We start from the raw sequence: 15,866 nt of genomic DNA, 5'->3' as shown, positions 1-15,866 counted from the left end.
GATTTATATTGTTGATAGTCACTGCTACGGCTTTCTTATCAAATGTTTAGGAAAATGCTAGGAAATTGAAGTTCAACAAGTGGTTTGTTGTCGTTGTCAGCGTTAATTGTTGATTTCCAAAACCAAGTGCGTGCAACTCGTGAATGACCCACAAGTTGTGTCTGCAAGGCTAAGAATCGGATAATTGGTGGAAACTTTCACCCAATCAGGTGGAATAATATTTTCGTAATTCCCAAGACGGGAACACAAACAAGAGTTTCAAAAGTATCAGCACGCTTCACGGGCATTTTTCTCTGCGGTCTTCTAGGGCCATAAAAACATCACGGGACATTAAAACAAATAACGAAAAACACGCGAGCGGCGTAGATACTGTCTTTAAATGGGCACCGAAACGAGTATTTGTTGAATTTGCTCAAAATCAAGAACCTGGCCAATACAGCCAGTCATTGGCCCACAGCGAATTTGCCTTCCTATGCTGGCGATGGATGTCTCATCACCGCCATCATCGTGGTGAATGAAATGATAATGTATTCGATTTCCAAAAGCACGTACTACCTGCGGACACATGCATGTTCCATCCACATCCCTATTCACATATGTGCATATATGTACATATAACTCGTATTAATTCAGTCATAATTGCAGGGAATCGTTCTCGATTTGTTTGCCTATTTATCTCCGGCCAGAGCATTGTAATTGCTCTGGCCAACAGAATGCCAATTGCCGATCCGACCAGCGAACTGCGAGTGTAGTGCCCGCGAAACCGCAACCACCTGTTGTTGAAAAGGGGGCAGAGCAAACTGTTGCTCCCACAATGTCATGAGGCCACTACACGGAGAGAAAGCAGGGACACTTCTTTGCTATGGAATACTATTTAGTTTTACTGAGTGGCTAAAGCTGGCTGCTGATGCATCGTTTACATCACATTTTCGCAGAAAAAGTTGATAATATTATTGTTTAGTGCCGAATATATTATTAAATATATATAAATAGATCTTAATACTTACAATATATGGAAATATAATCAACTATATATGACACTTATGTAAATGGTACCTTAAGAAAAACAAGTTATTCATGTTTTACCACTACAAATACTGTCAGTGCAATATTCCATTGGCCACCACATTTTCTCCAAGTGCCAAGTTAGGTGACAGGGGCGATAGGTTGCCGGAACGAACGACTTACTTATCGTTTCCAAGGAGTTTTCATGTGGGGGGCACTAGTGGGAGTTGGGTGCGAGAGAGCGAGCCAGAGAGAGTGGGCTGCACAGTGGAGCAATGTGGCGAAACCGAAATAGAACCGTGAGTCAGGTAAGTTATTTTGCCGGGCACTTGGCAAGTTATTGATGGACCTGGGACACGGATTGAGAAATGATAGATGGCTCGTGGCTAATTGATATATGATCGAAAGCTTGGATTTTCTTCAATGGGGAATGGGGATTAACGTTAATGGTGTACGTAATTACTTTATTGCAGTCGTAAAAATTAGAAAAAGGACATACGGAATCCTTCTTATTTCATTTTATGATCGGCCTAACGATCGTTAATTGTGGTTAACTCTAGAAAAACCTCTTAGGGGTTGCTAGGAGTGAGGAGTCAGGACCACATCTAGGCCTGCACCAACCAAATCAAGCTACACAGTTCAAAAATATAATAACTTTAGTTAATCACAAGTTTTTTAAGTTGTTCAAAAGACCAAAAGTTGCGAAAGTTCTCAGGTATCGATTAGAAATTTATTTAAGTTTGTGCTCTGGTATAAATTGGTATTTTATTTAATATTATTATCGCTTCGAAGTTTCCTCTGTGTATGGCTAGTTGTCTGCCAACCAATTAGTGGCTACTGCCTACCTGGCCTGCGACCTTTGAACTTGCTGTGTGGCCGGCAAGTGGCAACAGTTGGTCGGTGGGTCCATAGAGCGGCTTTTTAAAGAGATCACCCACTCCGTGATACCTCGCTCCCTCTCTTTCTCTCTCTCTCTTTGTAGCTCTCTTTTTCTCCATCTGACGACTTCGCTACACAGAAAAGTATTTGAACTATATTTCTTTACTATTTTCCATGATATGTAAGTGGTAACAAATATAGGTATTATTGATTTAGAAACGTGTTCGACTCTAAACAAAGAAATATGCAACATTCCAATTTTCGCTTAGTGCAATGAGATCTCTGAGCGGATCTATTCAGCAGTCCAAGATCTACGCCGTCATCGTGATGCTGTAAACACTCGCCAAATCACATCACAGCCCACTGTTGAGCCGGTCTTGTGCGAGTGCGAAAGAGAGGCTTCGACCTGGCCCACACTGCGAGGCAGAGGAGGAGAGAGGGAGCGAGAAAGAGAGAGAGAGGGGGAGAGAGATAGCTATTGCCCGGCAACTGCTAATTGGGATGGCCAAGTGCTGCTGCATCGCATCCTCCTCTGCCGCGATTCCTGCTGCACTTACGGTGCATCCATAGTCTATCCTGGTGCTGCTGCCCACGCACGAAGAGAGGAGCGGAGCCACTTCACACTCTTCCCGCCTTTCGCCGGCGGTACACGGCGAGAAATGGTATCAATTTGTAAGTAAATTAAGTAAATTTGTAGCTGCTTCTGGAATTTAAATTAATGATAAGTTTACAATTCTTAGCAATAAATGCTGAGTTGGGAATTATAAGCACGATAATAGTAGAGTGTTAACAGCCTTATCAACAAAGTAAATGTTGAAAATGTTATGCTAATGCTAATAATTTACAAAATAATTGATTAAATAAAAAGAAAATTAATGTATTTTTTTAATTAAAAGCTGATCAATTTATATATAATTATATATTTCAATAATATGTTTAATTAAATTTTAATTTTATTGTGAGCCATGGTCAAGAGATTCCTTATATTTTCGTGCTCGTCTCAGTGCTAATTTGTCTCAGTGCACTGGCAGCTCTCTCCGACCATCTCGCTCTCGCTCCGCCGTGCTGCTTCGCCAGTGCTTTGCTTTGCCTTGCTTTGCTTTGGCGTAGAATGCTATAAAGCAGACCGCAGCAGAGGACAGCAGCAAGTCGACTGCTGGCCGCGTAACAGTAAACACACCCACGAGCGGACGGACGTGCACGGAGCGAAAGAAGGTGGCAGTTCCATGGAAACGAGCTCCCACCAAAGAGTTATTGTTTTTTAAGAACACCAGCCAGCACAGCGGCAATACAAATATTGTGTGCCATTCAAAGAGAACAGCTGAGCCACACGCTGCTTTTCACGCTGTTCCGTTTTTTATTTACGGCACTTGCTGTTTGCTGTTTGCTGTCCGTATCCGTCGCTTGTCGTCGTGTTTGAACTCTCTTTTTGTTACTGTGCATTTATTGTTGAACTCTCTGTGCTGCACATACGGCAGGCAAAAGTGTTAGAATTCGCAGATCATCAAGACATCTGCTGCTGCCCTGTGATATCCAGCATCCAGCACACTCGAAGGCAAATTGGCAACAAGTTTACCCCCCAGTAAGTCTCGATCAACAAGTGAAGATGGTGTTAAGTGACAATGAAACGGAGTGCCAAAGTTTAAATTGAATTCGGCAATATGTGCCGATATTAAGCCGTAATAAGAAAGCTTTATTGAATGCGTGATTTGTGACTGCTATTTGTGATGCAATTCAAGTAGTTCTTGTGAAACTGTTCAACTCCAATCTCCAAGCTAATGTAGCCCAGCTTCTTGGAGTAGGGTATTTTCAGAAGCTTTGCCTGCGGGCATAAACCGTAATTAGAAGGCAATAAAAACGTGTGAATTGTAAATTTGTGAATTAACCTTATAGGAGTTAACCTTATATGGAAAAAGAGAGCCCAAGTTGAGTTGATGAATTAGCTGCCCAAGTTGGGATCCGTCTGGCGCCCACCCGTAATTTCCCCTCCCAGCAGCCGGATGATCTGATCCCGGAACCAAATTGAGTTTTGCCAAAGGTTTCAGCATTTTCCATGTGCATTTCTTTTTACCTAACCAACGACGGGGAGCAGAAAATGTTTACCAAATTGAATTACACATTTTTATGATGTGCTGCTGCTGCTGCTGGTGCTGCTGGTGCCTTGCCTTCTCCCCCATCCCACCATCGCCGCCTGACAGGCCTCAGGTGCTGTCCTGAATCTGGAAGTCCGGGTGGCGGAGGAATGGCCGGAATGGAAGGAGTCCACGTTTTCGAACGGGAATGCATTTAGGGCGCCGCCATTAGGGTGGACCAGTAAATTAGGTTAATTCTCCAAAGTGATCGAAAGCTTTAGCCGCACCTTTTCATGCATTACAATCAACTTGCATATTCACAATCAAGGGGAAGCTATTCGCATTTCTATAGATGCTGCATTCATTACTCATTACATGTTGATTCTATATTTGTACCTATGTAATATAAACACATTTCCACAATCTGTGCTACAATCAAGAGTATCGCTGTTCTCGTTTGCATTGCTCATACGGTTGACAGTAGAATAAAGATACGTTTCAAATCCTACACAACACTCAAATGACCAGCATATTCGCATAATTATGAAAATCCCAATTTGACGCGAAACCTGGCTTGTAATGGCCGATTATTTGATTGAAAAGCACCCGAAATGCAGTGCAACAGCATTGACAAGCAACCGAATACGGTTGTCCGTAGATAACACTGTGGGTTGCCAAGGTTTCCCTTGTATCTGCAGTGGGCTCACAAAAGCTGCCCAAATTCCGTATGAAATTCCGATTTAGCTCCCACCCCCCCCAGAGATAACCTGTTGCATTTTGCAAGGGATAAAAACAAACAAAGGAATCGCCTGGGTGCCTCTGTGCCACAGATTTTGGACTGCATATGGGGAAAAATTGGAACGCATTCAGCTGGAAAATTGATTGTATATTTCGCATTTAGCTTGATTCTCTATTGAATCAACAGTTCTAAGCTGCTTACGTGCTGGCCCCTTCGCAAATTGGCAATGGACTTGGGGCCGGTGCAAAGGTCTATTGTAAGTCCAGAATCTCGAGAGGTGATAAGCCTCCGAAAAGGCAGACTGTTATATGCCGGATACTCGTAGATAGTTGGGGTAATTCCCTGCTAAGTTCAGCAAAAAGTTGCATTGCCTTGTGTCACTTCACAATGATTATTCGGAAAAGGAAACCTATGGATTATAATGATATTATATCAACAACATTGATTTCTTGCCGCCCAAAGCAAAGCCAATTAGTAAGTTATGTAGATAATTTTTGGCTTATAACCATGCATTTTGATTATGGAAGTGTGAGATTTGATCTCAGGGAATCTGCTCATTGTAGATCGTGTGTCAGACACTTGTCTTGTGTTTGACAGCACACCCAAGTGGCATTAGCATTTAGGGACTGAAACTGGAACCATTGGCCAGTTTGCCCAATAGAATGAATTCTGGGATTGGTTTTGGTTTGGGTTTTGGGTTTTCGGTTTTGGGTTTCACCACTGCACCGCAATGCCCTAACCTGCACTGACTGCACTTCACTCCTCTCGGTCCACCAGCAACCACAACCACTTCAGTTCACGGAAGGCACCACTTGGTGGGAGTCGGGTTGAAGTACGTGAGTTTATTTGGCCGAACACAAAAATCAGAGAACGAACAACACACCACACCAACAACAAAAAACAAAATTAAACACAAAAAATAAAATAAAATAAAATAAGAGAACATAACAGAACAGAACAGAGGAGAGAAGTGAAGAGAAGTGAGGAGAAGTGCCTAGGAATGGCCTGAAATGTGCATTAAACGCTTTGCATAGGAAAGCGACATGGACATGGAATGGGGATTGCGCCGGAGATTGACATTCCCATTCCCATTCCCATTGCCATTGCCATTCCCCTTCCATTCGGCTACCCACACTCCTATTCCCATTTCCCCATTCCCTGGCCCTACAACACCGATTTCACTGCGAGAATCGCAGGGAGCACACAAAACACACAAAACACACATGTGAGAATGTGCCGGGTGTTGGGATTATTTTGTGGCCGGGTGAGGGTGAGGGTGAGGGGCCTTCAGGCCCTCGGGCAATAACAATCATTCGAAATGCGCCTTAAAATAGCAAGCTCCGAACACGTTGCTCATAATCTCGGATGCAATTGAGTGCTGGCAGCCAGCACATGAATGATAACTTTGTCCAGGCCCACTGGAGTATTAATAGCCATTTCTAGTCTCCATTGAAACCGAGCATGACGCCGCTGCCATGCCAACCAGCTACCAGCACCTACCAGCTCCTGCCAGCTCCTAACAGCTCCTACCAGCTTCCTGCCATTTCCCCGACCCTGAAGAACAAAGCCGAAAAAACGTCCAAACCACAGTCCAACTTCAGTGGGTTGTCACCAGGTGGCTATGTGGCTAGGTGGCCATTGTCAATGTTTTAAATTGTGTTTTGCATTTCCAAACACCCCCCCTCCACCTCCATCACCACTTCCACTTGTTGGCTTAATTAGCAGCGTCAACTTTTTCTAACACAACCGAAAACCACCAGAACGCAGCCAACTATTTGTTCAAGGTAGCGAAGTTCAACTGTATGGCATGCTGCATGGCATGCTGGCCGAGATTTGTTCCCACTCTGGTTGGCTTGGTCTTTATGCATTTTGCATTTGGGTTTACACCACAGCTCCCCACAAAAGTGTCAGGCGCCAACAACAACGCGGTGGGATCGGAAGGTCATAGATTCTCTGGAACCAGGGGCTCTTTATTGGAGTTTACGATTCGATGCGTTTATATTACCGAAATAAACCCTAATTGGACACCTTGATGTTGCAAAACACAGCGCACATTTGTGCCAGACTTTCCTCTGTCCTCCAGCCTCCAGCAACGTTGATTTCTAAAAACCGGTTCCAGCTCTATATGCATACAAATCACTTCCTCTAAACGGCGATTCCAGCGTCATTATACCGTCGAGCGCAGAATACGCCCCTAAAAACGATAGTTTGACATATTTGTGTAGCCGTTTTTAAACGAGAAACTATTTTAGTTAATCACGCCAGGAAGCCAATAATACGCTTGGGTATATAACTAGGGATTACATGTATCCCAGCAAGATGACTTCCGAAACAAATAATTAAATACTCAGTTCTCTATAGAACTGTGTTGTTTTGATAGCAAGCATACTGCGCCGATATAAAAAACTTAATATTGCCCTACACATTTCCTAGACACTCGACTTGAAAGCATTGTGAAATTATTTGTTTTTGCCTCCCTCAAGTACTAAATCATTTAATAATGTTCCTCAATCTGAATCAGATCAAAGCAGAATCCGTTCCCGTTCCCATTGTAATCTTCTGAAAAGAGGTAAGCTCTTCGCTGAACTATCTCATGGATAGATGGATGATATCTCCATGTAGCCATCCCCACCAGTGGGTGATTATAATAGTATTATTTATGACGAAGGCCTCCGTTCACAAGTGCAATGATTGCGTTCCTTCACAAGTTTTAGGTGCACCTCCAACCAGATTACATGCAGTGCACTATAGTAGTAGTTATGGTATATGGTATATTCTCTTATTTGATCAGCTGAGGGTTCTCTTGGCGTTCTCTTACTTTGCTCATTAGCAGCGAATCAATTACGCGCGTATCTCTGGGCTTTAATCAATTCTCATTGACACAATTTAATTGAACCGTTTGCTTGTGAAATAAAACGATCTGAGCGCCAATTCGTTGACGCCTCTCGCAGACCCACGTACTCACCCATACTATACGTGAATGAATACTCATATGTTGTATATACGATTCGATTCCGTTTATTACACACAAAGCAAACCGATTAATCTCAATTAGGGGCCAATTGGCTGAGCGAAAATGCTGGAGAAAACTTCCGTTGCGTGTGGAAGCACTTGGAGAAAATCTCATACCTTAATTGGTTTCACATTCAAAGAAGTACTTCACCTAATATATCTTTACATTAATTATTTGTATATTATTATATTGTCTTGTATTAATGTTGCCTAACTCTCTTTGTGAGTGTTTTCAGAGTATAAATGCTAGAGTAGATAAGTTATCTGCTTATATAATAACTCTTTATAATGCGGTGATATCGCTTTCGCTGAGTGTATCAATGGGAAGCTTGTCGGATAGTTGTTCGCCCATTAGCTGCACCTGTTCTACACGCTCGCTCCTTGTATTTTTTCCCGTCTGTGTGCCTGAGTGGGCATGTCGTGAACTTGAGAAGGTACAAGTGTTTCCACCATTTGTTCTCCGGCTCCGCCTGGTCCCGCCCAGAGATAACCGGCGATCGAACCTAATCAATAGTGCCGCCATCGGGGCCCTATCTACCTATCTATCTAACTATCTATCTTGCCGAGCGAGTGACTCATCAGGGCCGACCGACCGCTCGTCACTCGGCTGCGATAAGGCCTAGAATTCGGCAGAGCCGTTAGCTTGTGCACAGAGAGAAATGCTGGCATTGGATAGACTTTTTATGGTTAAATCTTTGAAATTTCTTTTAGAATCCTTCAAAGATGAATTGAGTATTAGAACTGTGTTTTTTCTCATCATCTCATGTCACAGTGTTCCAGCCAGTTGGGTGTTTTTAGTATAATAACTGAAATTTTTCAAGTTCACTTGCAACGTTTGTAGTAAAGATACACATTCGCGGTAAATAGCACGTGCTTTTCGCAAATGCTTATCGCAACCAGAGATATCCGCATCGATTCTTATCTGAGCAATGCGAAGAGTATTTGCCAATCCTTTGGCCCATTCAGTATACCGCGAATCGGTGGTTCCTTTGTCTGATCGCTTGCGGACACAGGGCTTTCCATTATTTGTGGCCCGTCTTATCGTACAAAAGATAAAGCCATTCGGCCGCAATAAGCCCAGCGAATCCCTTTGTTTATTAACTTATTCTTCTTCTTCCGCGGCGACCTTATGGAAATGCAAAATTATAGGCACAAGCGCCTTATCGCGGCACAGGTGATCCAAAAATAGGCTCGAACCATCAAGCCAAATCAGGATTTGTATTTTATTGGTGTGACAAATCGAAATGTGTGTTGCTCGTGCATGATTGGCATGTTGGGGGAAATTAAAAAAACAAAAAAAACCTGTGAAATTCCCAATTGCCCCCACTAACCAACTAAACGGCCGGCACTTCCCAACTTTATCTCCGTCCCCTCGCAAAGCATGAGTGTTTGCTTTCCTACACGAAATTGTTGTCCATGCGGCATGACTGCGCAAAATACAATGTCATTTATAAGAAAACATCGACGACGAACTGCGGAAACCACTCGGCTCGTGCTCCACCGCTCCCCAAGCCCCCAAAACCGGAATATGGTGGATCGGTCGATCTCTCGATCGCTACAACTTGCTCGATATTCCGACGACTCAGAGCGAAAGTATCGCCCCAATACCCTCATGAAAGCGGAGAGCAATATTGCATATGGAGTGTCATGATGATGAGCTTGCATAGTGTATAGTGTAGCAAGTCGAGTGTTTGTTTCTAATCAGTTTCGATATGTTAATAGTGTAGTGGTCTAAGTTCAATGTTATCGCGTCGAACATCTTGCAGTACCTGAAACTGAACACACTTAACTTGCTTTGCCTTTTGCTTCGAGTTTTAAACGAGATTATGCGACTTTTTGTATGCAAAGTAAGTGGGAAAGGTGTCTGAAAGTATGCTACATGTTTAGTAAGTGGAAGTCAGTTATTACAAACGTCCTAGAAGTTCTGTTTAAGTTATTTGTTGAAATACGTAGTCCCTTTACACTTTGTTTAGTTAGTGGATTGATAATATCTGTAATGTGGCCCCACATCTATCAGCTTGCACCTCTTGACTTTAGTGTATTCCCTGCTTCGTCCTGTGTGAATGGCCAGACGCTCATCCAGTTTTTCTCCACTGATCGATGGCTTGGGGCTTAGAGTCTGCTAAGTGCCAACGTCAGGGGTTTTTACTGCTGGTTGTACCCCTGCCTCCCTCGATCCCAGACGTGGTGGCTTCAGACTGACTGCGTCAGCGGGCGGGCGTCAATTTGTGGCACGCTTCGATGAAGTTCCATGGATGATGTCGGCGATGGCGATGGTGATGGTGATGATGGGATGGGGGGATGGGGTGGCCGGGGGAGCCATGTCTGAATGAAGACATATCCCCAGTTGCAGCAGCTGTACTCGTCCACGCATTATCGATGCATAAGCAAACGAGATGCCACGATCCGCCGAGCCGTGCTTTTATTTTTACAACTTGTCTGTTGATTATCGCAAGAACCGAACGATGACAACGACGGCGTCTCGCCTTGCCCTGCCGCATTTTGATGGTCCGGTCTGGCGGCTTTCGCACTCCGCTCCAATCTGCAATCAGTGCGCCAATGGAAAGCACACCCGCTAAGTGATTTCCCTTCAGGATCACCAAATTGCATCGCTTTCATTCGGGGGCGGGGAGTGGGGGGCAGGAAGCGTGCCTCGCATACCCAAGCTCCGTGGTGTGTCGCACCCATGATGATGGCGAATCGAAAAATAGAAATAACTACAAGTATACGATGGAGCCGCTCTATCGCGTGGTCTATCGACCCCGCCCCGTTCATAAATGCCTATGACTGTCATATAATAATGACTGCAGCAATTCAGCTATCTCTTGCGATCCCAATTAGCAATTAGAGCATTATCTCCCCCCCCTAACCCGCTACCACGAAACCCCGCCATAGAGTCGTTATAGGTGTGTCGCCGATTTAACAGTCGATATTGGGGGGAAATATGTGATAATGCCGATGGAGCCTGATGATGACAGCTTTCCCGATACCTTGTAATTTGGAAAAACGCCGGATGGGCGCATATGTAGTCCTAAGTGATGTGCATTTGTAGATTCTTTAGATCGCTAGTTATGGTTGGGGTTTTAACGTCTTCTCAGCATTTTTAAAGCGGTGTGAAAGAGTTCTCAGGAGAATAGGTGTTACCTAATGAAAAGTGTGGATGCATTTTAATTCACACAATTTACTCAGCACTCTGTGCCTTAAAGTGGTGGGAAAGCCGAAGTCAGACACCAAGATTCCTCACGTTAGCAGTTCTGGAAGTACCACAGATAAAATCACACCCGAGCTTGATAGTTATAATTAGTTAAAAACTATGCAAGCTGAATATGTGTGTGCCTATGCAGTTGCTAATTTTTGCTGTTTCCCCGAGAGCAGCAACTAATTTCGTGGAAAAATGCGACATTTGCTTATCATATAGCCCTGTATGCGTATCTAATTAGCAGAGTTTCGTATAGGTCACTCGTCGTATTATAGTTGGGAGTCTACAGCGCAATTTTCCCACTCCTTAAACGTTGAATCACTGAATAGTAAGCCTCGTACGTTCTGCCTTGGGCGAAGAAAAGAGCTGAACTAAAAAAAGAAACGACCCAGGCAGTGCCATTAATCAACGTCTTTGCACTTTCAGGATCAAATCGCGCCACAATGGAAAAATCCAGCTTAACGGAGAAGAATCACACCCAAGTGTACAATGACACGACGAAGCCAAAGAAGCCCAAGCGTCGCGACAAGAGCGATCTGGGTCCGGATTTTGTGGCGCCCGACGGCGGATGGGGCTGGGTGGTCTGTCTGGCAGCCGGTTTGAATAACGTGAGTGGCCGCACGAAGTGGAGCAGTCAGGATGGGGCATACTAATCTTCATATCCCTATTCCCATTCCCCCACAGTTCTTCCTTTTCCCGGCCCTGCAGCAGTATGGCCTGATCTACAAGGCGCGGATGGGGGCCCTGGGCTTCGATGACCAGGAAACCACGATCATTGTGAACGTGGTGATGGCCGTCTCCTCGCTAGTGGGTGAGTTTCACCAGGCCAACGCTCAATCGATGATTCCATTGCTGATATACATCTTCTACCCTCCATAGGCATTGTCAATGGCGCCATGTTCCGGCGGTTCACGTTCCGTCAGGTGGCCTTGACCGGCACCACTCTGGCCTTCCTGGGCGTCTTCATGTCGTCCTACTGCACCACCTTCTGGCAGTATATCTTCTGCCTTTCGGTGGTATTTGGCACCGGTTTGGGTCTTGCCATGGCAGCCACCTCGCTGGCGGTCAATACGTACTTCAAGCTGAAGAGGCGTCGCGCCACGGGCTTCTCGTGGACGATCACTGGCGCGGGACCCATATTCTTTCCGCAGCTGTCCACCCTCCTGCTGGGCTACTATGGAGCCCAGGGCACCATTCTGATCTACTCTGGCATCGCGATGAATGCCATTCTCTGCGCTCTGACCCTGCAGCCTGTGCTGTGGCATGTGAAGAAGCCCGAGAAACAAGTTCCAATCACAATCGAGGGCATTTCCGAGACGGAGAAGCTGCAGCCAGAACTGCTGGAGGCCAATGGCAATCTGTTATCTCCCAGCAATGATCCGTGGAAGGATTACGAGTGCAAGTACTGTCAGTATCAGAAACGCTCCAAGCGAGGCATCTTCTCGTCCCAATACCTCTTCAATGTCGATGATCCCGAGCGGCCTGGCTACGAGATCACCGAGCCGGGCACTCCCATGTTGGCCCGCGCCAATGATGGCTGGTTTGGATCCAAGCTCTCCCTGACCTCGGAGAGCGTGGGAGGACCTCGCTGTCGCACTCGCCAGGCGCTGATGCGTCAGGTGTCGTCCAAAAGTCGTGAGAATCTCGATAGAATGGAACAAAATCGACATGACCAGGGTCCAGACACTCCAACCGCTGCGCCCTTGTACAAGCCGAACTACTTCAATCGCGAGCGCGAGGACCTCGATCGCTATGCCAGCAAGACGAGCGTGTATTCCCGGCCTGGTCAGGATGAGCTGCAGCGCTGCACCTGTGCCGAGGACAAGGTACTGCTGCAAAAGACCGCCGAATCGCTGCAGGTGGACCTGCTCAACAATGTGGCCGACGAGATCGCCGAGGAGGAGGCCAAGCAGCGCATGACCTTCTTCCAGAAGGTGAGCAAGTTCTTCGATCTGGACCTTCTGTGCGACTTCACATTCGTCAACCTGGCCATTGGCATGAGCATCATGATGTTTGGCGAGATGAACTTCTCGGTGCTGACCCCATTCATCCTGGGCAGCTTCGGGTACACGGATACACAGACCTCGCTGGTGATGTCGCTGCTGGCCTGCATGGATGTGACGGTGCGGTTCCTCGCTCCGCTGGCCTTGGAGAAGGTGAAGCTGGATAACCGTGTGCTGTTCGCCTTCGGTATCCTCTGCATCGCCGTGGGCCGCGTGGTGGTGGCCTTCACCAAGTCCTACGAGGTCATGATCGGCGTCTTCCTGCTGATCGGCTTCGGCAAGGCATTCCGCACCATCTTCTCACCTCTGATCATACCCAGCTACGTCCCGCTGAGCCGCTTGCCAGCTGCATCTGGTCTGCAGCTCATCTTCAACACCATGTTCTCCTTCACCATGGGCCCCGTTCTTGGTGAGTTTCACGGCCGTCATGTTGTGTCTGAAAAACGAACTAACCATTACTATTTTCCTTAAAGGTATCATAACGAAGGCCTATGGCTATGCAGCCACCATCCACACCATCAATGCACTCACTGTATTGGCTCTACTCCTCTGGCTAACTGAGTCCGTGGTGCGCCGCATTTTGGGTAAACCCTCCAAAGGATTGGGTCAATAGAAGTCGCCTTTATACCAAGCCGAATTGAAAGTGCGATAATGCGATAATGCGACGAGTGGCAGCTCAAAAACCTTCGTCGGAACTGAACTACTTGCGTGTGTCCATCCCAGTGTGCGAGATCATGATCATGGCTAACTTGGAGCTGTAGACATAACCTAGTCCATACTTCCCGATCGATTTGTGTGAATAGTATTACTTGAGCGTAAAGATACCTAAGAATCATATCTCTTAACTAGCTCATAATCACCCATCGCTACCTAAACTTACGGTCCATTTTTTTTTTAGCTTTTGATACTCGTACTAGAATAATTGAATGTACTTAGTGATACGTGATAAGTGTAATAATATTGTCTTGCAGTTGATAAAAATATATATATGTATATGTATATTAGTTAGAAAAAAGTATCGCAATTGTGCAAAAGTGAACACTTTTTGTTAAGTGGCCAATTTGAAATACACCATGGTTTGAATATGTGAGCCAACATATTTATCAAATGAGAATTTAAACTACTTTTTGTGTACTTTGGATTCAAACGTAGTGATTAAGGGCAATATAAACACATATCTCAACGTATGAGGATGCTTTTAAAGAGTTGAGTTGAGTTTACTCAAAGATTACTTGGCAGAAATAAATAATTAAGAGGCGTTCAAGGGTTTGTTCAATATTCATCAAGGTTCTAATTAAGATATCAGCTTAGAACAAATAAACAAAATCTCAAGTTTGTTTTGTTCTATGCGCCTTGTTGAAATAGCTTATCAAGATTCGTACTATCTTTGTGTGATGCAAGAAATATGAGACAATTTTTAAATAGCTATAGTTGATGTTTTCCATTTGAGAACGATTTACTTCAATTAATACAATTCAATTGCCCGTTGGTAGAATATGTGTAAACGTTTTTATTTGCATTTGAATGGTTAACATTAAGCCAATAAATTGATAAGTAAATGTTGTGTGCGTTTCTGGTTCGATTCTTAATATTAAATGAATGTGCGTTTCTTGTTCGATTCTGAATATTAAATGAATGTACGTAATTGTGGTTCAAATACGAAATAAATGCAAACAAATTTGTTTGATTTTATTTGTGAGCAAGTCATTTATTCGGAGAAACCAGCTAAATCTGTTTTGAGTGTGGGGTGCCCCTAAAAGTAGGCTTGAAAATTGTCTGCTTGTCAGGTTTTGCATACATATTTACCACCAATTATTGTTAGTTATTTACGCCTTTAAGAATCAACACTTGCCTTTATCTATATCTATATATCTATAGCATACACTACAAATTCTATATTTGATGGGAAAAAGGACATCTTAAAATCATTGCAGTTCTTGGGGGCACATCGAAAGGGAGCATAAAATAAAACATCTTTTAGGGTTTGTTTTTCAGTATCAACGCTTCACTTATACATTCGATGATGTTTAGAAAAACGCATTGCCCATAATTAATAATATAGTATCTATCGCTTCTGAAACGTGCTTTTCCAAAGAATTATTAATATTCCGCGAACAAGTTGTAATTCCACTAAGTTTCGTAAACAGTCAAATTTTACATTTGATTCAAGGCGATAAATGTCTTACATTAAATTTGTATATCCACGAATAATAGTTCTCTGAATACTTTTTTGCAGACTTTTAAGTTATGGAATACTTAAAAACCCTAGTAACCCCCAAACTTGAATTAAACTTGAATTTGTTGGTAACATTCAGTATTTGGGTTTGCTTTTCTTCCGCCCTGCGAGGCTTCACTGTGCGCCACATTTTATAACATCTCCGACATCCGCCAGTCCGGCGATTCTAAATTTCGAATACGGAGCTTATCTTTGGCGGAGGGGGCAGGTCTCAAATATTAATGTATATTCCCCGATTATATGGCCATGTCATGGACATCGTCACTTGGACGGCAAGAAACTGCTGTTGCCGCTGTTCTATTTGCGGGTCGACACACCCACCTTGGTCTTTGTACCCGGGTGGCAAGAATCGAAATGAAAAATGAAGAATGCCCGATGCCCAATTCCAGGTAATCAAGATATCGACGAATTGTAAATGGCACAAACGAATGAATTCGCATTCTGACCACTCCAGCTGCCTGGGGAGCAAAGGTTCCCAGTGCCGCAATCTTTATTGCTAAAAATAACGATATGTATCAAAGCAATTTCGTATTTTTCCAGTCAATATCACAAGTTAATTATTTGAAGTTCCACGCAGAGTACGGTAGGTTATCCCTAAGATCATCAGGCAGCAAAATATGAATTGCTGTGCAAGCGTTATTTTTAGCACTTGACACTACTGATAATCGGACAGATGTCAGCGCAAAAGATCCCAGATACCCGAACGAAATAATCCCAATCC

The 15,866-nt window shown here is 44.3% G+C and overlaps 1 protein-coding gene across 2 annotated transcripts; it reads left to right on the top strand.

Annotated features, from left to right (window-relative positions):
• Positions 1–3,024: 3,024 nt before the first annotated feature.
• Positions 3,025–14,032, top strand: LOC122624508. Of its 2 annotated transcripts, none has more exons than XM_043804105.1 (5): positions 3,025–3,466; positions 11,333–11,514; positions 11,591–11,717; positions 11,786–13,318; positions 13,383–14,032. In XM_043804105.1, exons 2-5 carry the CDS (start codon positions 11,350–11,352, stop codon positions 13,520–13,522), a joined length of 1,965 nt encoding a protein of 654 aa, XP_043660040.1. In that variant the 5' UTR covers positions 3,025–3,466; positions 11,333–11,349; the 3' UTR covers positions 13,523–14,032. The 2 variants fall into 2 exon arrangements, with proteins under 2 accessions (XP_043660040.1, XP_043660041.1); XM_043804106.1 differs by lacking the exon at positions 3,025–3,466 and adding an exon at positions 3,500–3,563.
• Positions 14,033–15,866: the final 1,834 nt, after the last annotated feature.

The sequence above is a fragment of the Drosophila teissieri genome, chromosome X, assembly GCF_016746235.2.
Source record: "Drosophila teissieri strain GT53w chromosome X, Prin_Dtei_1.1, whole genome shotgun sequence".
In the NCBI taxonomy this organism is placed as follows: domain Eukaryota; kingdom Metazoa; phylum Arthropoda; class Insecta; order Diptera; family Drosophilidae; genus Drosophila; species Drosophila teissieri.
Note: the sequence above shows the minus strand (reverse complement) of the source record. Positions and strands in the feature narration are given on the sequence as shown.